This window comes from Oryza brachyantha, chromosome 2, assembly GCF_000231095.2.
Source record: "Oryza brachyantha chromosome 2, ObraRS2, whole genome shotgun sequence".
In the NCBI taxonomy this organism is placed as follows: domain Eukaryota; kingdom Viridiplantae; phylum Streptophyta; class Magnoliopsida; order Poales; family Poaceae; genus Oryza; species Oryza brachyantha.
In genome coordinates this window covers 12,198,154-12,217,782 of record NC_023164.2, presented here as the reverse complement: position 1 = coordinate 12,217,782, position 19,629 = coordinate 12,198,154, and the positions used below count along the sequence as shown (strand labels likewise).

General features: G+C 42.7%; 3 protein-coding genes across 3 annotated transcripts; 1 reads left to right on the top strand and 2 right to left on the bottom strand.

The window, feature by feature from the left end:
• Positions 1–4,258: 4,258 nt before the first annotated feature.
• On the bottom strand, positions 4,259–5,368 carry LOC102705982 (inositol-tetrakisphosphate 1-kinase 4-like). The gene has a single exon (XM_040520602.1). The coding sequence runs from the start codon at positions 5,366–5,368 to the stop codon at positions 4,259–4,261; it is 1,110 nt and encodes a 369-aa protein (XP_040376536.1).
• A 6,744-nt stretch (positions 5,369–12,112) lies between these two features.
• On the top strand, positions 12,113–12,899 carry LOC102705697 (SKP1-like protein 5). Its single transcript, XM_006648561.2, has one exon. It carries the CDS (start codon positions 12,218–12,220, stop codon positions 12,707–12,709), a length of 492 nt encoding a protein of 163 aa, XP_006648624.1. The 5' UTR covers positions 12,113–12,217; the 3' UTR covers positions 12,710–12,899.
• A 3,917-nt stretch (positions 12,900–16,816) lies between these two features.
• Positions 16,817–17,953, bottom strand: LOC102705411 (glucan endo-1,3-beta-glucosidase GII-like). Its single transcript, XM_006648560.2, has one exon. The coding sequence runs from the start codon at positions 17,951–17,953 to the stop codon at positions 16,817–16,819; it is 1,137 nt and encodes a 378-aa protein (XP_006648623.2).
• Positions 17,954–19,629: the final 1,676 nt, after the last annotated feature.

Genomic DNA, 19,629 nt, shown 5'->3' with positions numbered 1-19,629 from the left:
AAATTGGATCGTGTGAATTAGGAGATTTCGCACAACATACTTTTTTTTTAGTTCTCTTTGAAATGTGTTTGGAAAGTTGAATATTTTTTTGGTGTTAAGAAAGTGTAAGATAGTGCTCTGTTCTGTACTGAAAGAAAATTGGAGGAGTAAAAATCTTTAAATCTGGTGTTGCTAGAAAGCTAGTAGCTTACTGCATTTTATTGTGAAAGATCTGTGATAATAAGGTCTTAACTTTTAATGGTATTTTGCAATGCAATCTCATTTCTTGTTGGCCTGCTTCTTATTTCTCCTCTAAATGACAGGAATATGTAAAGAGGTTCAGAATTGTATAGTTCTATTGTCCAAAGATGACATGTTTGGCTTTTTGAATGATGTGGATGTATTTACAAATGAAAAATACTTTGTTAACAAAATATTTATAAGTGTTCTTAGTAATCTAAAAGTAAAGGCTGAAAAAATAAAGTACAAGACAAACCCTAAATTTAACTCGAAATTTGTCGGTATAAATTAAAATTGACTTAAAGACTGAGAAGAAGCAAAACGATAAGGGCGCAAACAACTTAATCATGCACCTCTAGCTTGATGTCCACCTCCATTGAAATATTCATTCATATGTCTCCTGTCAGAAAGTGCTATGATCCGTTTACGTTCATGCCAGTATTCCGTACCCGCTTTATATTACAAGTTATTTTGAATTTGTCGCAAATCCAAACATTTTCATATTTGATCAATTTTTTCTAATAAATGTACTAGAATCTACAAAACTAAATTGCTTTAAACAAATTCATCATTGAATATATCTTGTATATTTATTTTATGCTGAAAATAGTATTATAAACTTTTATAAACTTGGTTATATTTATTTTGTGTGGGTATCCATTGTTAGGGAATCTCATATCACCCATACAAACCATCTTGTGGGAGTTGTTCAGCCCCGTGGTGTGTTTCTTCCGTACAGTTCAAGAATGCCTTCTTTTCTTTTACAGTTTGCCCCAATAGGTTGCTGAGTGCAGGATAGTCATTAATCGTACATAACAATAACAGACGAAGGTTAAAGCTCTCCTGTCCAGATGCCTCCCATGTCTCTAGACTTTTTTCTTTCAAACAACATCATAAGATCTCTGTACAACGTTGTAGGAATATGACAATGTCACTTCCATGTTATCTCGATTCTTGCACAACCAAGCACAACTTGATATACTTTCTCTTGAAGCATAACCAAGGTGGTAGAATGTAGTTCACAAGTAGGATCGCTGACTTGCTATAAAAACTACTCGTATCTCCAAAAGGATGTATTCCATCTGTGCTCAAAGCAACTCATTTGTCTATCGAGACTTCAGTGAATTTTGAGTATATTTTGTTGATGTACATCCATTCCACTGAATATTGGGTGAATAAGCACATCCTTTTTTTCGACTCGTGTCATGCCAACGAAACAACTCAACCTCCAGTTCATTCATAAATATTCATTTGAAACGGTCTGCAACAACTAGGAACAAAACAACCTTCGCAGGGCTACCCTTCTTCGATTTTTTTACAGTCAACAAAATTGTTCTTTCTCTTATGCTAGGAAGCTTGGCATGTAGGGCCTGAATCAAGGTCCACGTACTTCGAATAGTACAAAATGCCACATTTGAAAATGCATGAACCCTTATGATCACCAACCCCAAAGAACATAACACTTTTTTTTCTTCATATGTCATCCTTGGCAAAGTCTTTCAGCAAATCATTTGGCTCTGTGAAACTATTATCCTACCACCCATTACTTGTCTTAAGATTCCTATGTTTAAGTGTATTTGATAACTTCATGTATTTCGACTTGCACCCAAGGAAAAAATAGGAGTCTCAGAATCCGCTACCAAGCGCATGAACTTCGTAGTCCCTTTCATTATACACTAGAGCTTCATCATCGCGCAACATATGACTAATGGCATGATTGGCGATGCCAAACATTTCCCCACCCAACAGAGAAGGGACGAACATGTCCTCATTGTCATCATGCTGCTCATCTAGCACTTCCATTGATGTGGTCGTCACGGTTTTTTCCTCACCATGTTTGGTTTAGCAAGTGCAACTACTCATGAAGCATCTACATATTAAGTCAAAAAAACATATTCTCATTTTTAAGTCCATGCATGGGCATACCCAAATTCTTTGCCCCTTCTAAAGTTGTCATCCTCCAATAAAGTACATCCATTTTCTATCCATTTGTAATATTAGACAAAGGCCAATTAGACTAATACACATATCGGATAGAAAATATGTACAAGCTAGTGTGTCCTCAACAGGCTTTGCTTTTTTGACATGAATTTAGAGCAAAAGTTTGCCCCCTACAGCCCTACTCTCCCACCTCAATGGTGAACATTGCACTGGATGGGATAGAAAAATCAGTGAGTGAGCTCAGTATATATAGGATTGACAATACTTTGACGGTTTAGAGGAAACCACTTGTCGCAGGTGGGTGGGAACGATTGGCTCGTCATGAATATGAGGTTATCTATGATAGGCCTAGCTCTCCAAACCGTCACCAATCATCAGTGATGGTTGGGGGTATACGACTCGTCACGAATGAGATATACCTGTGATTGGCGATACCTTTTGGCTCAATCTGTTGTGGACCAGGTTGCCACCTGTCATAGGCGACAAGTTCCACGATGGGTCGTTGTACACCGTTATAGGTGGGCCATCAACAATGGTCGGATGTGTGCTAGTGATAGTAGGAGAATTAGTAATATTTCAAAAGTTATGTTAGAAAATATACTTAGAATGAATTCTGAATTCACAGTAGTCAGTTAGCCATTGTTCCGGGGGAAGAAATACAAGAGAAAAAAAACATTGCCTAAAAATGGTTGATATATCAGGATGAATCCAAAATCGCAGAACGGGGAGACAACATCTGGGGAGCAAGAGCAATGGGTATCACAAGTTAATGATAAATTTAAGGCCGCGTTTGGCATATAGGGTTAGATAACCGGCGTGAAAACGTAGCGATGTATTAGTACATGATTAATTAATTATTAGTTATAAAAATTGTAAAATAGATTAATATGATTTTTTAAAGTAACTTTCCTATAAAAAATTTTCGTAAAAAACATACCATTTATCAATTTGAGATGTGTGTACACGGAAAAAGAGAGGAATCTAGGTTAGTAGTACTAATCCGAAGCACGGCCTAAGTGGTATTGGTTAATTACTCCAAAGATATAAAGCTCTCCCTGAAGCACATTTAGGCGAACCCATCAAGAAGAAGAGTAGCAAGTTAATGTAAAAAAATGTACTACTTTTTTTAGAAGACTATGTAAAAAATGGTACTAAATTTAGAATTCTGCGCATGTATATCGATAAGAACATTGGTATAACCCACTTTACAGTACTGAAACGCTAGTACATAAAAGAATGCAAGAAGGATGACAAGATACATAAAAGAAAGGAAAGAGTGCTTTTCAGTTGGATCCCTCTTTACATTAAAGTAAAAGGATTTCTCCATGGAAGCTTTTGCAGAATTTTGTAAGTTAAAGTTTGTTGCACGCGTTAATGACTCGATTCTGACATCTGCAATATAAATACAATATTGTTAAATTTGTCAAACAATGTTAAGAATCAAAGGTTGAATGTTGCCACCAACCGGCGTCACTTGGTAGCGGGTTTGCGAAACCGCGCATATTGCGAGGGGGACAGTTTATTATTTAACGGTAGGGATCCGTAAATATTGTGTGAAGTTAAAATTTTAGTAGAAAAAATAAAAAAAATCCTAATTCTGAACCTACGAGTAAAGAATTCTTTTTAAAAAGAACCTAGATCAATCAAAAGAATAATTAAATTGAAAAAATAATTAGAAAGCATGTGGCGTCCACGTGGTTTAGTTATCATATCGTGTGATTATCATGCTATTGACCATGAAATTCATCCAGTATGAAATTGTGCGATTATCACATCAAATCGCATTTTTTTTCCTTCCAAAATCGTCAGATTATGGATTCAAACTGACATGGTTTTGCGTGATTATCGCCGATAAGCCCTAGTGCCATGCAACGATTTGGGCTCCCTCCGTGATTGGTAGGCATAATCATCACTGATTGAAGTAAACTTAAAATGTACTAAGAATGCCTACACGTTTGGAATCCACTAAACACACTAAATTCGCTCGGTTTCACTGATTAGTGTAAACAACAAGTACAAATTGACACATGAATAAACCCAGAGCCGGACCGGGTCGGGCCGGGCCGGGCCAACATCTAGCCCATCCTCAATGTGCTCGCTAGGCTTGAGCTCGGCTAGTCTCCAGTTCTCTCAAACCGATGCCCAGCCCGTGCTCGAGCCTACGGGCCTCCATGTCGAGGCCCGAGCCCAGCCCGAGCTGCTCATGAGCAGCAGGTCTTGAACCGCGAACCATGTCAAGGAAGAAGTCCGTGAGCGCCTTCTCGTAGCCGGGCATCTTGGCGTACCCAGGGAAGTAGTTGATGTCGATGATGAAGTACCGGTCGCCGTGCTCGTCGTCGCTCCTCTCCCTGATCATGTCGAAGTTGAACAGGTGCAGGCCCAGCCCGCGCCGGAGCCCGCGGGCCACGTCGTCGACGAAGCCGGCGGCCGGCATGTCGGCGTCGCCGTCGCCGTCGGGTGGAGGGAGCGGCTGGTTGGAGATGTTGGCGAACGGGACGGAGGGTTCGCCGCCGCGGAGGTCGAGGAGAAGGTGGCCGGGCACGTCGGGGAGGCTGCTGCGGCGCACGCACGTGGCGCGGTCGCCCACCACGTAGACCTTGAAGAGCACCCCGCCGTGGTTGACGAACTCCTGGAGGACGAGCGGGAAGCGGAGGAGGCGGCCGCCGCTGCGCAGGCCGTCGCGGCGGTAGACGAGGCGCATGTCGTGCGACGCGGCGCTGCCGTCGACGGCCAGCGGCTTGGCGACGAGCGGGAAGCGGAGGCGGAGGTTGGCGAGGTCGGCGGCGTCGTGGACCACCACCTGGCTGGGCACGGCGACGGACACGGCGGCAGCCGCCTTCCCGCCGGTGGCGGCGGCGGCGGCGACGCGGCGGCCGGAGACGACGTCGAGCATGGTGGCGCGGTCGAGGAGGCGGTCGATGGCGGCGGGGTCGTCGACGACGGGCACGGACGGGTGCCGCGCGGCGAAGCCCTCCAGCTGGGCGCGCCACCCCTGCCCGTACATCTTGTGTACGAGGAGGTCGAACGGGCCCTGCTCGGCCAGCGGCCGCGACACGTCGACCGCGACGAGGCGCACCCCGCGGGCCGCGGCCACCGCGACGAGCGACGGCTGGACGACGCTGCTCACCTTGTCGGGCAGCAGCGCGTAGCCGACGGTGTAGCAGTCGCTCGGTGACGCCGGCGTGGAGGACAGCTGATCGGACGCCATGACCGAATCCATCGATGAGGACGCACTGCACTTACTCGTTGGCGTTAAGTTGGATCGTGTGTTGCATGCGCTAGCTTACAGCGACTCGTGTGTTGCAGTGAGGATACGAGGCCTTTATATAGACTGGTAGCTATCGGTGGTGCAGTGCAAGTGGCGGTCGTGGTCGTGCATGCACGGCGCGTGGAAGAAAAGAAACGTGCCATTTTGACATCCGTCTCTCTCACCTGACCGGAGAATTCCGTTGGCTATTTCACTTTGTGTTTCTTTCCTTTTTGTGTTGAGACAGGGTTCTTCGGATCTGGTTCCTAAACCGGCCGGTCTGATTATTGGCGTGCCCTGAGAGCTGAGAGGCTGATTTGTGGAGCAGCATACGTGTACTTTTCGTGTCGATTTTGGAGGGCCAAGTGGTGAGGATCAACGAGCCACCAGAGCAGAGCGTGCTTTTTTTGACCGCTCTTCTGCTCTGGTCTTCGACGAAATTAGGAGAGATCATGCTACACGGAATTAATTACCTGGCACTCCTTCCGGTCCAAAATATTTCACCCTATCCTTTTTAACGTTTGGTTTTGATAATACCAAAATTTAAATTATCAACCATAACTTTAAGGTTGATTTTAGAGGCTTTTTTCACCAAAATTTATTTTTTAGCATTGGTTTTTAGATTGCTAAAGATACGTATATAAAAGTTTTATTTGTAAATTATGTTTCTTTTACAAATATACCATATGAAAAACCTAAGGAATCACCCCATTTGTCACTTAAGGTTAGTTAACCTTCTAAAATTCCTACGAGAAACTTTATGTTAAAATACATTAATAAAACATAATAAATTTGATATTATAATACTACATCTCAAGGACAATCTATATATATATATATATATATATCATTTGTGTTATATTTAAACTAATCTTTTAAGAAATAATTGAAGCCAAAATTTTAGAAGTTTCACTCAATTGTCTCATAAACAATAAATATTTTTGATTGAACCGAGTATCAATTTGTCATACCGTGGTCGGTGGGGAGGGGAATTGAAGTCGCAAAATTTCAACAATATTGTCAGCGCAGCATGCATCCACCTGACCGACCTGATAACATGGAATCTGAGGCATTGTTTAGTTCCTAAATTTTTTTTTAAAAACATCGTATCGAATTTTTGGACACCTAAATAAAGCATTAAATATAGATAAACCAAAACACTAATCGCACAGTTACGAAAGAAATCTTGAGATGAATCTTTTGAGCCTAATTAGTCCATGATTAGCCATAAGTGCTACAGTAACCAATATGTGCTAATGACGGATTAATTAGGCTAAAAAGATTCGTCTCGCGGTTTCTAGGCTAGCCGTGAAATTCGTTTTTTCATTCGTGTCCGAAAACCCATTCCGATATTCAGTCAAACATTTGACGTGACACTTCTCCCAAAAATTTTCTCAATCTAAACACCACCTGATTCTCATGATTCTCATGAAGAACGACCGACGGGATGTGCGGCTCGGTACAGCGGGCAACGGTGGTCATGTCCAATTCTCCCTGGCGAAGACACATATTCTATCATTCTAGTCCTCCCAGAAGAGACGTCCCCATTACCAACACGCTTGTAATTTTATGGTTTAATATGCCATATGGACATACATTTCTAGAGTTTCACATTTCGCTCCCCATATGTTGAACGTTCTTTGGGCTAAAATATTCTCTTTTTTAAGTCGAGCCAAAGTTTCCAAATTTGCAGTAATCTGAGTTTTTACTGTTAATGAACCATCTTTTCTTTCTAAAACTTTCTATTTAGACCGACGTTTACAAAAGTCATCCGGTGTGCAAGAGCCGATTTGTCCAGGGTTATGTATTCGTTCGATAAGAGACTCGCGGTGCGTTCAAAGTACAATAATGATAAAATTATATCATCTAATTTACATTGAAAAAACATCGGTTAATGTAATCTAGAAAAATATCTAAACTACTATTTTCATTTCGAAATTTGAAACGAAGTAATTCATGTATATCTCTGATTGTCTAGTGCATGCATGGTATAGCACTATAGCTAGCATTCCTCTTGTGCTCCTAATCTGCGGCATGGATGTTCCTTGCTGCGCTATGGATACGGGGTTCGGGAGGAGGCCGCTCGAAGAATTTGCTTGATTCCGGGGCGGATTCAGAATCTAAAGGAGGAGAGGGGGCTGGTTACCATATTCTTTATTCAGTCCCCTCTCTTCTTATTCCTCCCCCTCTTCTTTCCGTACCCTCTCTCTCATTTTCTATGGGATCTAGCATGCCCCCAGGCTGATTCTCCACAGTCCATACGCTGGATCTGTCCCTGGTTTGATTCGAGCTGATTCTTTAAGCATGATCTTATTTTTTTCTGCGGTTGGTTCTATAAATGACATAAATGTTCACCCATGTAAATATCGCCTACATTTACTTACTTTTAAATTGGCACCTATATGCTTATATGTATGCGGTAATATTTTTCTAGCAATTCATTTTATCATTATTGAAAGAAAAAAAGTATGAATTACCCCCTAAAGTATCGTGGTCGGCTGAATTACCCCCGAAAACCCGAAAACTCGACATCGTTTACCTTGAACTTTTAACACCGGGCAAATTACCCCCCTCGACCGAATCCAAAGCGATTTTGTCCTACGTGGCGTACACGTGGCAATCTAGTCAGCATTTTCTTTGTTAACGGTGGGGCCCACCTGTCATAGCCTGTCACAATCTCTCTCTCCCTTTCTTTTGGCTGGGGACAGGTAGGGGCGAGGGAGGTGGACGGCGACAGCGCGACGACAGCGCGACGGCGGTGTGTGCACGGAAGACGGGCGCGGGGGCGGTGTGCGGATGGAGCGAGGGCGGCGCCGCGCTGGGGCGGCGTGCGGACGGCTCGGGGGCGGCGCCGTGCGAGGAAGGCGTGCGGATGGCCGGCGCCGCGTTGAGGCGGCGGGCCGACGGTTCGGGGGCGGCGCCGCGCGGAGGCGGCATGCGGGCGGCGGGCGGGAGTGCGAGGGCATGCGGACGGCCGGCACCGCGTGGGAGTGGCAGGCTAGGGTGGCGTGCGAACGAGCGGCGCCGTGCTGGGGCGATGTGCAGACGGATCGGGGGTGGCGCCGCGCGGAGGGCGTCGTGCGGACGGCCGGCGCCGCGCGGGGGAAGAGTGCGTAGCTCTCGTCGCCGGCGTGGTTGCCCTCGTTGCTCCACACTAGCCGCTTCATCCACACCTGGTGGAACACCTTGCGGACGCTCAGCTCGCCGAAGTGCAGGTACGGTGACAACAGCGACATGCTGGCGCTGTCGGCCTTCTTCCGGTTCGCCGCGTAGTCCATGAGCGGGGGCCGTTGAGGAACGCCCCGAGCGCCTTGTCGGCGTTCTGCCACCCGGGCGACCACGCCCTCGGCAGCAGCGCGTTGCTCCCCCTCTCCGACTCGTCCTTGAACACCAGCTCGTCCGACGGGCAGCGCCTCCACGGCTCGCTCGCCTGTCCCGCCGATGCGCCGCTGTTGCCGCCGCCTCCGTTGGTCGCCGCTGTACTGCCGTGCCATCGCCGTCCACCGCCCCTACCCCTGCCTGCTCTCCAGCCGAAAGAAAGGGGGAGAGGGAGAGTGTGGCAGGCTATGACAGTTCGGCCCCACCGTTAAAAAAAAATGCTGACTGGATTGCCATGTGTACGTCACGTAGAACAAAACTATTTTGAATTAGGTCGAGGGGGTAATTTGCTCGGTGTTAAAAGTGCAGGGTGAACGATGCCTGGTTTTTTTGGTTTAAGGGGTAATTTGGCCGACCGGAATAATTCTGGAGATAATTCATACTTTTTCCTTCTTAAAAAATTATTTTAAGTTACTATATTTTTAATGTAAAAATTTAATATCTTGAGATACAAAATATATCTCGAGATATCACAGTATTTCTTAAGGAGAGTAAAAAAGCCCTTTCCTAGCGGTGGGCTATGTGTCTGTGTGCTGCAGTTGCTAATGTAAAGGACCCAAACCCTCTCGTGGTCCTCTCAGCCTTCAGCAAGCACCACGGAAATTAAAATGGTAGTATGCTCGAGCTACTCAGAACTGCATGGATTTGTTCCTTCGTAGAACTGCTTGCTTTTGCTAGGTTCCTACACGGAAGAAGCTCCCTGAGCTGCCGGCCATTCTTTGCCAAGCTAAGAAGAACTTGCTTGCTTTTGCGAGATACCCATGCACAACATAAATTAGCAATTTCATAAGACCAGCATTATATATATGTACTGCTAGGTAGTGCACATGGCGTTGCTAGCTAGCTTTTCCATTTATTATTTGTCGTGTACAAAGTGACGGGTGATCTATCGATGCTTCGGAAGAATTTGCAAAACATTTAACAGGATGATGGGAGTGCATGCATACAATTTTTCTATTGAGAGTGGAGATGTGTATTACGTATGCTTTTTTGCTTTATAGCTGGTGCCTGGCCGGTGGCTTGGCTAGGAGATGGCCGCCCAATTTTTTTTTGTTGCGTTTGGTTTATGAGTGGAGCTGAATAGGGCGACCCATAAAGAGAATATTATATAAAGAAGTTGGATGGATGTATCTAGCCCAATTTGCTGGATAAGCTCATCCACCTTCATTAACAATGATGGTTAGTGATTGTTTAGTGATAATTAGCGTGTTTTGTCATTAATAGTAATTACCAAGTTTAAATTAGTATTAATTATTGATGACAGATATATTTCATTTTAATTTGTAATAATTATGATAAAATATATGTTGATTTATTAATATTATTATTTAGAGTGAAGTGCACCAACGGTCCTTAAACTTGTGTGCATGTGTCATCTAGGTCCCTGAACTCTCAAAATGTATTTTCGGGTACTCGAACTTATCCGGGGTGTCATATAGGTTCAATCGGGCTCCGGGCTGCTCTATCTGCTGACGTAACATGCCACGGTGGCGCCTACGTGTTGGTGGGGCCATGTGGGTCCCATATGTCAGTATCTCTCTCCTCCTTACTCTTTTCTCTCCCTTCTCGTAGGCGCCACCGTGACATGGCACGTCAGCGGATGGAGCGGGTTAGAGCCCGTTTGGACCTATATGACACCCCCGGACAAGTTCGGGGACCAAAAATACATTTTGAGAGTTTATGGACCTAGATGACACATGCACACAAGTTTAGGGACCGCTGGTGCACTTCACTCTATTATTTATTAGTAATTAAATATCTCCATTCCATCCATCCTCGTCTATCTAACCAAACAAAACATTAGACCATCCCATCCGACCAATGTAAATCTGGATCCATGTATCTCTAAAAATATGGATGACCGTATCACATCCTAATTTGACCACCAACCAAACTCATCCTAGCTCTGTCACTGCACTTTGCAGCTCAGTCGTATGGTACGAGCCGGCATGTCATTTAATTTGTATACATATATATGTATATCAATATATGCGACTTTTACGATTTAAATCTAAAGCAAAGATAGCATCAGATCCGGCCGGCTCGGCATACACGCATGGTCCTCGTGCTCTATACATCGATCTCGTTGAGTGAGTGGTCACATAGCCATGCATACAAAATGACCAATTAATTCACATTGGTGCAGTTAGGTTAGATCCGCACTCATCCATCCGTAAATTGTCAATTATTGTGCGCATCGACATTCCGTCTAATGTACGTGCTTTATTACTGCCTTTTTTCTAATCATATCTTACAATTGATTAGAAGTATGAATATATACGTTGAAGTATTAGTAATGACAACTTTACTAATATTATTTTTTCAAATCGGATTGTTCTCGTATGTTAGTAATTTGAACTTTTTTGTAACTATAGACATCTCTGCTCGTATCTATCCCAAACTAAATTAAACCATCGCATAAACAATTAGTGGTGTGGGAAACGGAAAAAAAAGTAAAGTGTCATTAGTTTATAGGAAATTAGTATTTGTAAATGAGTTATTATCTAAGACCATGTTTGATTCAGATTAGGATTATTATAATCTGACCTCTTAGAAATAAGCTAAAATAAAGATGGAGTATTGTAATATATTATTATAATCTAGAGCATAGATTAATGTAATCAGCTGGTAAGCTCATCCAAAGGTGTTTATTTAGATTATTGGATGGCTTTAGACCCACCGCCATTGGATACTTAAAAATAATAACTCACATTTATCATTTATTTCTACTTTAGCTTATAATAATCCAATTTATAGTTATCCGACTTAATAATTTAGATTATAATAATCTCTAACTAAAACAAACAGGGCCTAAAGGGTGTCGAAGGAGTAAAACTATTCGATTCGTGGATTAAATGTAGGTAATTAAGAGCACAACAATCTAAGAATGTGTTCGGGAGGAGGGGTTGGGATATATTTAGATTGTTAGCTTGCTATAAAATTTTGCAACGTCAGAGTTTGATACGGTTGGAAATAAACATGCCCTATGGATACTTTGTAGGCACGTACACGGTCAACCACATAACAACGGACACAGAGCCAGAGCGGACAGAACATTGTATGATCTGTCCGGGGAGGGATCATTCCGATTCCGAACAAACTCATCTATTCGATTACCACCAGCAGCTACAATAATTAATTTCTATCTGTACGTAGACAGGTGAACACATCCACCACGCTTGGGTTAATTCGGATCTAACAAAACGGAAACGGGTTCGGCCCCGGTCGCTTGGCGAGCCCGAATACAACACCAGTGCCTCGATTTCTTTCGGCTTATAAAACAAAACGCAAATCCGTAAAAAAAATATATATTCCACGACGTGCAGACTGATTTTGCAAGCGCCAAAATCTGTCCAATCCACCGAGCAAAACCATATTATTTGCGAACGAATCGACGGTTCGACCGACCCGCCGATCGAAAAGTTCATATCCATGGGTACACCGGCGGAGGAGACCACCTCGAGCGGCAGCACGACGATCCTCCTCGTCAGCTCCGACGGCCGCCGCTTCGAGGTGGCGGAGGTGGCGGCGAGCATGTCGAGGCTGGTGTCCCACATGATCGAGGACGGCTGTGCGGAGGGCGGGGTCCCTCTCCCCAACGTCACCGGCGACATGCTCGCCAAGATCGTGGAGTACTGCAACAAGCACGCCGGCGCCGGCGTCAGCTCGGAGCCGGAGCGGGAGGAGCTGAAGAAGTTCGACGCCGACCTGGTGAACGTGGACCTCGTGCCGCTGTTCGAGCTCATCATGGCGGCCAACTTCATGGACATCCAGGGTCTCCTGGACACGGCCTGCCAGAAGGTGGCGGACATGATGAAAGGCATGACGGTGGAGCAGATTAGGGAGACGTTCAATATCGCGAACGACCTTACGCCGGAGGAGGAGGCGGCGATCCGGCAGGAGAACGCCTGGGCCTTCGATTAGCCATTATAGAGGTGTTTAATTACGGATAATTTAATCTCATATACATTATATAATCCACGTGTCTGTTAGGATTTCTTTTTGTATGCTTAATAATCACTTCACTCTAGATATAATGGTTTTCGTGTCCAAATTTATACCGTGCGATTAAGTTCCCATCCGTATTGGGTTTAAGGTGCTCGTCGTTTTTGTTCTGCGTTAAGTGCCAATTTATACGGGTGATTTCCGCTTTTACGTAGAACCGAATGATATATTTATAAATAAAATAATAATTTATGAATAAAAATTTAATATACATGTTTTGACGGATCTAGAAGCTAGGGCTGTCTTCTACCATAAAACCCCCTAAAATTAACTCTAAATTAAAGGTTAAAAATTTAAATTTGATTTATAAGCATAAGTAAAAGCGGAAACTTAAGGATGTATGTCAATTAAGCAGTCCACCTAGCTGTATGTAAAATGACCAATCTGGTATTTTTGATAGAAAGCATTACTACTGTATAATAATATCGCTCTCGCTGAAAGATATATTCCGCGTGTCTTTGATAGAATATGTAACGAAACGAAGCCAGATGTGCTGCATACTAATTTTCCACAGTACATGCATATCTTTACTTCTTGAAAAATATATAAATTTCTGTCTTGGTACGATCGTTCACATCCTTCGCCGTCGTATGTACCTCGTTCACACCCTTAGGTCGCCGTACTCGATTTGTATATAGGTTCTGTTTCTATCGTATCACCCCGTAGCCCAATGATGCCTACAAATTTGGCCCACTGCAGCCCAATCTATCTATTTCTACTTTCTGTTCCTGTTCCTGTTCCTATTCAAATTTTTAGTCCCAGGTAGTGGCACGCGAAAGTAGATAAGAGTCCGATCGAGTTGTTTCACCTAGAAAAAATAAAGGAATCTCTTGAGGAATTCAGGTCTCCTGATCAAAAAAAAAAAAAAATCTAGGAAACCATCACACATGTTCAGGTGCCCACCCACACCCAAGATCCAATTTTCAAAATAATCCCCCAAGGAAATACAAAAGCCACGCCACCAAAGAGCTCTTTGCTGGAGACCTCACGGACCCTGATCAGCCACTGAAGGAGCCGTCGACTTTGTGGAGCTCCCAGGTTTTCGGCATAACTTAGCCCTCTGGTTTTTTCACGCGCACATTTATCAAACTGTTAAACAGTGTATTTTTTATAAAAAAAATTATATAGGAAAGTTATTTTAAAAAATCATATTAATCTATTATATATATATATTTTAATAATTAATAATTAATTAATCATGTACTAATTTATTACTACGTTTTACGTTTTTCGTGTTAGGTAAGTTAACTTATACTCCTCTTCTCCGAACGCGGCAAGGGGCTGCACTGCAGCTTCCGTCGTACAGAGAAGTGAGGAAGACAGAAAAATGAATTAGCGATAGTGTTAGGGGAAGTAGCAGCCCACCCCCACCCTTATTTCCCTCTTCTGTTTTATTTTCTTTTCTTGATCGATTTAGTCAATATGTCAAAATTTGCATTATACTGATGCAGTTCATTGCACTTCTGAGAATCGGTCCCTAATTACCATCTACAAACACATCTTGTCCAATCACAAGTTCTTTATTAATATTTATTAAAGTAAAATATCAAATCTTTTAACTTAAATATGCATAACAACCTTAAAAATACCAGTGTGTTTATTGCTCTTATCATTTGAAAAAGAAACTTTGTTCACCGTATAGCAATAAAAAATAAATACTACTTATGAGAATTATCTTTTCATATTTCCGTACCAACACACAGGCTTCTACCTAGTATATACATATACATTATTAGCAACGATGCCCGTGCTTAGCCTCGGGTAAAAAGAATCATTACATATTAAAGAAACCACCTACCTTCTTATTTGATTTGGTTCGAATTATTGGTTTGTTAGGATGCCTCGGCTGCATACATCACTGCACTTTCAAGGGGTAGCTCACTTCGTTTTGGAAAGACCGCATGCCTTATTTAATTTAATTTAGAATTGAATATTGCAAGTTGTAATTCTCGGAGAACTAGAAAAAAATTAAAAATTATTAAAATATTTGTAGGGAGTAGTTTTTAGAGAATTTGATTGAAAATGACATAACAAGTTTTAGTGTGCCTTTGTCTTTCTTCGTTATCGAAAGACCACCTAACTTATTTAACTTGTTTATAATATTGAGCACAATTTACTATTTTCAATTATAATTATCCCAACGTAACATGCGCTTTCCAAATCAATTGTATATTAATCATAATTTACTATTTCTAATTCAACACGCAATTTATTTTCAAATTTATTTTAATTTATATATATATATATATATATATATATATATATATATATGTCTGTGCTATTGCAAAAAGGACAGTGTTTCGGTCGATCGTCGTCCATCTGCCTTGCCTGAGTAGGCCAGTTGGGCCGCATCGTCCACGTTGCATGCACTGCGCGGGCCTTCCGTCTTTCTGACTGATCTATCTTGAGTGGGTAGTGTGCTCGCTTTATAAGTGAAAGGTTCTATGCTCGCTGGAAGCATATTTTGTGTTTTTTTTTCTTATTTCCTAAGTAATCGTCCGTCCAAAATTTTAACATTTACACTCGATCTTAGTAAAAAACTTCGTAATCAAATGGCTAAGGCACCGGTCACACACCTATATGTGCTATAGGTTCAAATCCTAGAGAAGTTATATTTTAATTTTTTTTGTCTTTTAGTATAGTTTTAATTTATTTCTTTTTGTTATTTATATCCAATACAAATCTACCATCAGTAAAGTGTAAATAAAGTAAGTACGATACAATTACACAATTTTATGTTTACCGTACTTTACTATTTCTGACTCAACAAATAATTTGTTTCCAAAACTTATCTTCAAAATTAATTTAAATTTGCAAAATTTAAATTAACTTGACACAGTGCATGCACGGGCATTTTTTATCAATTGTATGTTGACCATAATTTACTATTTCTAACTTGAGCACAATTTATTTTCAAACTTATTTTCAAAATTTATTTAATTTGGACTATTAAAATGATTTGACCCAGTGACGCACAGGCATTTGTCATCAACTGTATGTTCGCTGTAATTTACTATTTCCGACTCAAGCACAATTTATTTTCAAAATTTATTTTAATTTTTATAATTAAATTAATTTGGCCTAGTTCAACACACCGACATTTTTTTAAGTAAAGATTAAAATATGACGATGTAGTGCTCGTTCTCTCGTGCGTAGAGTTGTATGCAAAGATTCGAGTGTGTTGTGGTGTCCGGAAAAAAAATTTTAGGCAAAGCGGAAAAAATATTACTACCTCTAATTTTGTTTATTTAACATTGTTGACTTTCAAATCTATGCTTGACCATTAATTTTATTTTCAAAAATTACGTAATCATTAACTACATTTTAATTTGTTTAATCATCCAAGATAATTTTTAAGTATTATTTAAAATTTGTATTTTTGCTTAAAATTTTAAATAATACAAATGGTTCGAACAGTTAACGAATTTAAATAAAAAACCGAGAGAGTATCATTGAATTTTCTCTTGTCTACTGTAAATACAACACACATTGTTTTACCACTATATGATCACAGACTCAGAGATATCATGCATCCTTGCAGAATGCAGAGTCTTGTTGCTGTCAACCAATAAGAAACCTCAACGACTCATTACGGAGGGGTAATCACGTCCAACCATCCCAAGTTCATCTCTCGAACCAAACAGATGATGAGTTCATTCCACATTTCATCAAACAAAAGTAGTGTCCAACCAATCCCTCCAACTAAATAAAAAAATGAAACCAACCCATCCTGTAAAACATGGATAAAACCAACATATCCCAACTAGTCACGAACCAAACTTATCCTAACATCACAGACACAGAGAGATCAGAGATGCATGCATCCTTGCAGAATGCAGAGTCCTGTTGCTATCAACCAATAAGAAACCTCGAAGGTTCTTTTATTCATGCATGTCACATGCTCTCACGAGTTGAACCAGAAATGTTACTAACTGAAGCATTGGTAGCTTGAACAAAACACAGCAACATTAGTAATCATCACAAAGCTACTAACCGAAGCATTGCTAGCTTGATGAAGCTCCATGCTTATATTTCCAGGTGCAGATTCGGAAAGGTGATCGGATACACCGGCGATTTGTTAGGGTAGAAGAGCCCAAAGTTTCTCTCGATGGCATCCCCCGTCTTCTGGTTCTCGTTGAACATGGCGAACACGTAAGCCTCCAGCTGCCCCGGTCTCCTGGGCGTGCCCGTCCCCTGAGCCACATGGTCGACCAGCCCCTGGTTGTACCTCCGGGCGTTGTCCATGGTCGCCGCGAACCCTCCCGCCGAGGGCCACCCGCTCTCCGACACCACCACCCTCACGCTCCCCGCGCCGGCCTTCTCCAGCGCAGCGTGGATGGCGTCCACCATGGCGTCGAAGAGGTTGTGGTAGACCAGGCCGTTGTTGCGGTCGACCACCGGCGTGGCCGTGGGCTGGAAGGTGGCGAAGTCGAGGCTGATGTATTCCGGATGGTCCCTGTACGCGAAGTAGGGGTAGACGTTGGCCAGCAGCGGCGCGCCGGTGCTCGCGAGGTACTGGGCTATGGCCGTCATGTAGGGGTACGCGAACACGCCGGCGGAAGGCGGGGAGGTGCTGGCGAAGACGTCGTACCTCACCGAGGTGGACGCCTTAATGCCGGCGGCAAGGCCGGCCGCGGCCAGGGCGGCGTTGACGTTCTGCATGGCCGGGAGGATCCTCTGCGTGGCGCCGTCGCCCAGCACCTCGTTGCCGACGGCGATGTACTTGATGTTGACGGCCGGGTAGTAGGACCTGACGTTGTCCTGGACCCAGGCGGCCGCGTTGGCGAAGCTGTCGCCGAGCCAGGACACCGCGTCGATGCCGCCGACGTCGAGGATGACGCCGACGCCGGAGTTGCGCAGGGCGTCGAGCGCCTCCCTGTCGGGGCTGTAGATGCGCATCCCGTTGATGCCCAGGGACTTGTACATCTGCACCACCTCGCTCCGGGGCGGGAGGTCGCTGCCCAGCGTGCCGTAGCACACGCCGACGAAGCGGAGGCTGTCCCCCTCGCCGGCCACTGCGTTGGAGAAGTTGTTGCTGCTGCGCTGATGGTCCGGCGTCTCCTCCTCGCTCCTGCCCACGTACGAGACGATCGACATGTCGGCCGCCGCTACAGACAGCAGCAGCAGCAGCCCAGTCGACGCGAGAGCCATAGAAATCCTCATCTCGATCCGGGCCGGCGGCAAGCTAGCTACAAGAAGACCAAGAATGGCAGACGACCTACTGATCACCAGCAGTGGTAGATCAATGGGTGCCTGCCATGATGCACGATGCTAACGGGATCGCTTTATAGTGTGTTGCTGTGCAACGAGTGGTGTGGCAGTGGGATTTTCGGGGCATCTAATAATACTTGCCGGCGCTCGATCGAGACAAGCATCACCCCAGGCCAGCAACGAGAAGTTTAGAGAAAGGTATATAATTTTCATTTACCAAATAGCACTAGATGAGGATGGGTCCTTTACCATGTGGGGAAATTATTCTAAACCCCCCTCGAGGGGATGTTCAATTAGTCATCAAAAAATTTAAAAGAAATTATGAAGATAGATTAATATAAAATATATCACTATACAAACATGCAAGTTATCCATAACAAAAATAACAAATTAAAATCTGAATAGTATACGTATACTGATCACCGTCATATTTATTATTTTTTTATGAATTGTAGAAGTTATATTTAAACTTGCATGCTTGTGTAGTAATATATCTTATATTAATATACCTTCACAATTTTTTTTAAATTTTTTGATGACCATTTAGATAGCATGCAATAAACGGGTGACATCCACTCGAGGGTTTAAAATTCACTCCTAATGTGTAGGCAAATGTCATCTAATACAAAACAAATGCCAAGATTGATAGCTGCATTTCGCTGAGTAGCTGGCCCGTAATCTTGTCGAAGAAACCTATGGTCAGACAGAAGCTAGAGACACATAATATGTTTCATTCGATCGATCATGACAACCTTGTAGGGGTACTAATTGTATACATGTTTCTATTTGAGCTCAATAGCTCAAAGACTGAGGATTAGTATTTCACTAAATTAATTTCCGCCAGCCTATTTCACTGAATCGGAGCACATGCTTATATTATAAACATGGTGATGATGAATATATATTAGATTGAATTCCCAGTAAACTTAATGCGCATTTTATTACTGACCGGAACACATGCTTAGCAGTTCATATGAATTGTCAGATTGTTTCAACTCGATGTAAGGAACATGGCAATATTCCCTCAACAAAGTCAACAGGCCATGCTCTGTGGACCAGTGGGCGTCCTCAGACTCAGTCCTAGGCCATGCTAATCTTGATCAGTTATCATAAACATAAGCAGAAGGGGTGATTGTTTAGTTTTTTTAGGAAAAAACAAAACGACATGCTCAGAAATATAAAATAATGTATGAATAAAAAATTTATATACGTGTTCTTGATGATCTAAAAGCCAAGGCTAAATATAAACTACGATGAAAAAAGACGTAAAATCTACATAAAATTTAAGGCTAAAAATTTAAATTTAGCTTATAAGTATAAGCAGAAGCAAAAAGATACGGGTGGTAGTATCAACATGTATTATTTGATACCACATGGATCCCGCATGATACCGACAAGGAGGGGGCAGCGCAAAGGACGTCGAGGATTAATCTGTTTTTAGTTCTTACCTCGTAGACCCAATGTCACGCCCTGAGTTTTACCCTAGCCAAGAAATAATTAAATAATACACTAAAAATAATTTGTTTAATTAAAGTTCAGGAGAAAAGCAGTATATAAATTAATTTAACTAATTGGAAGCTTTTTGGATGTTCTAAAATGTCCCGAAAGCATTTTAAATTATTAACAGG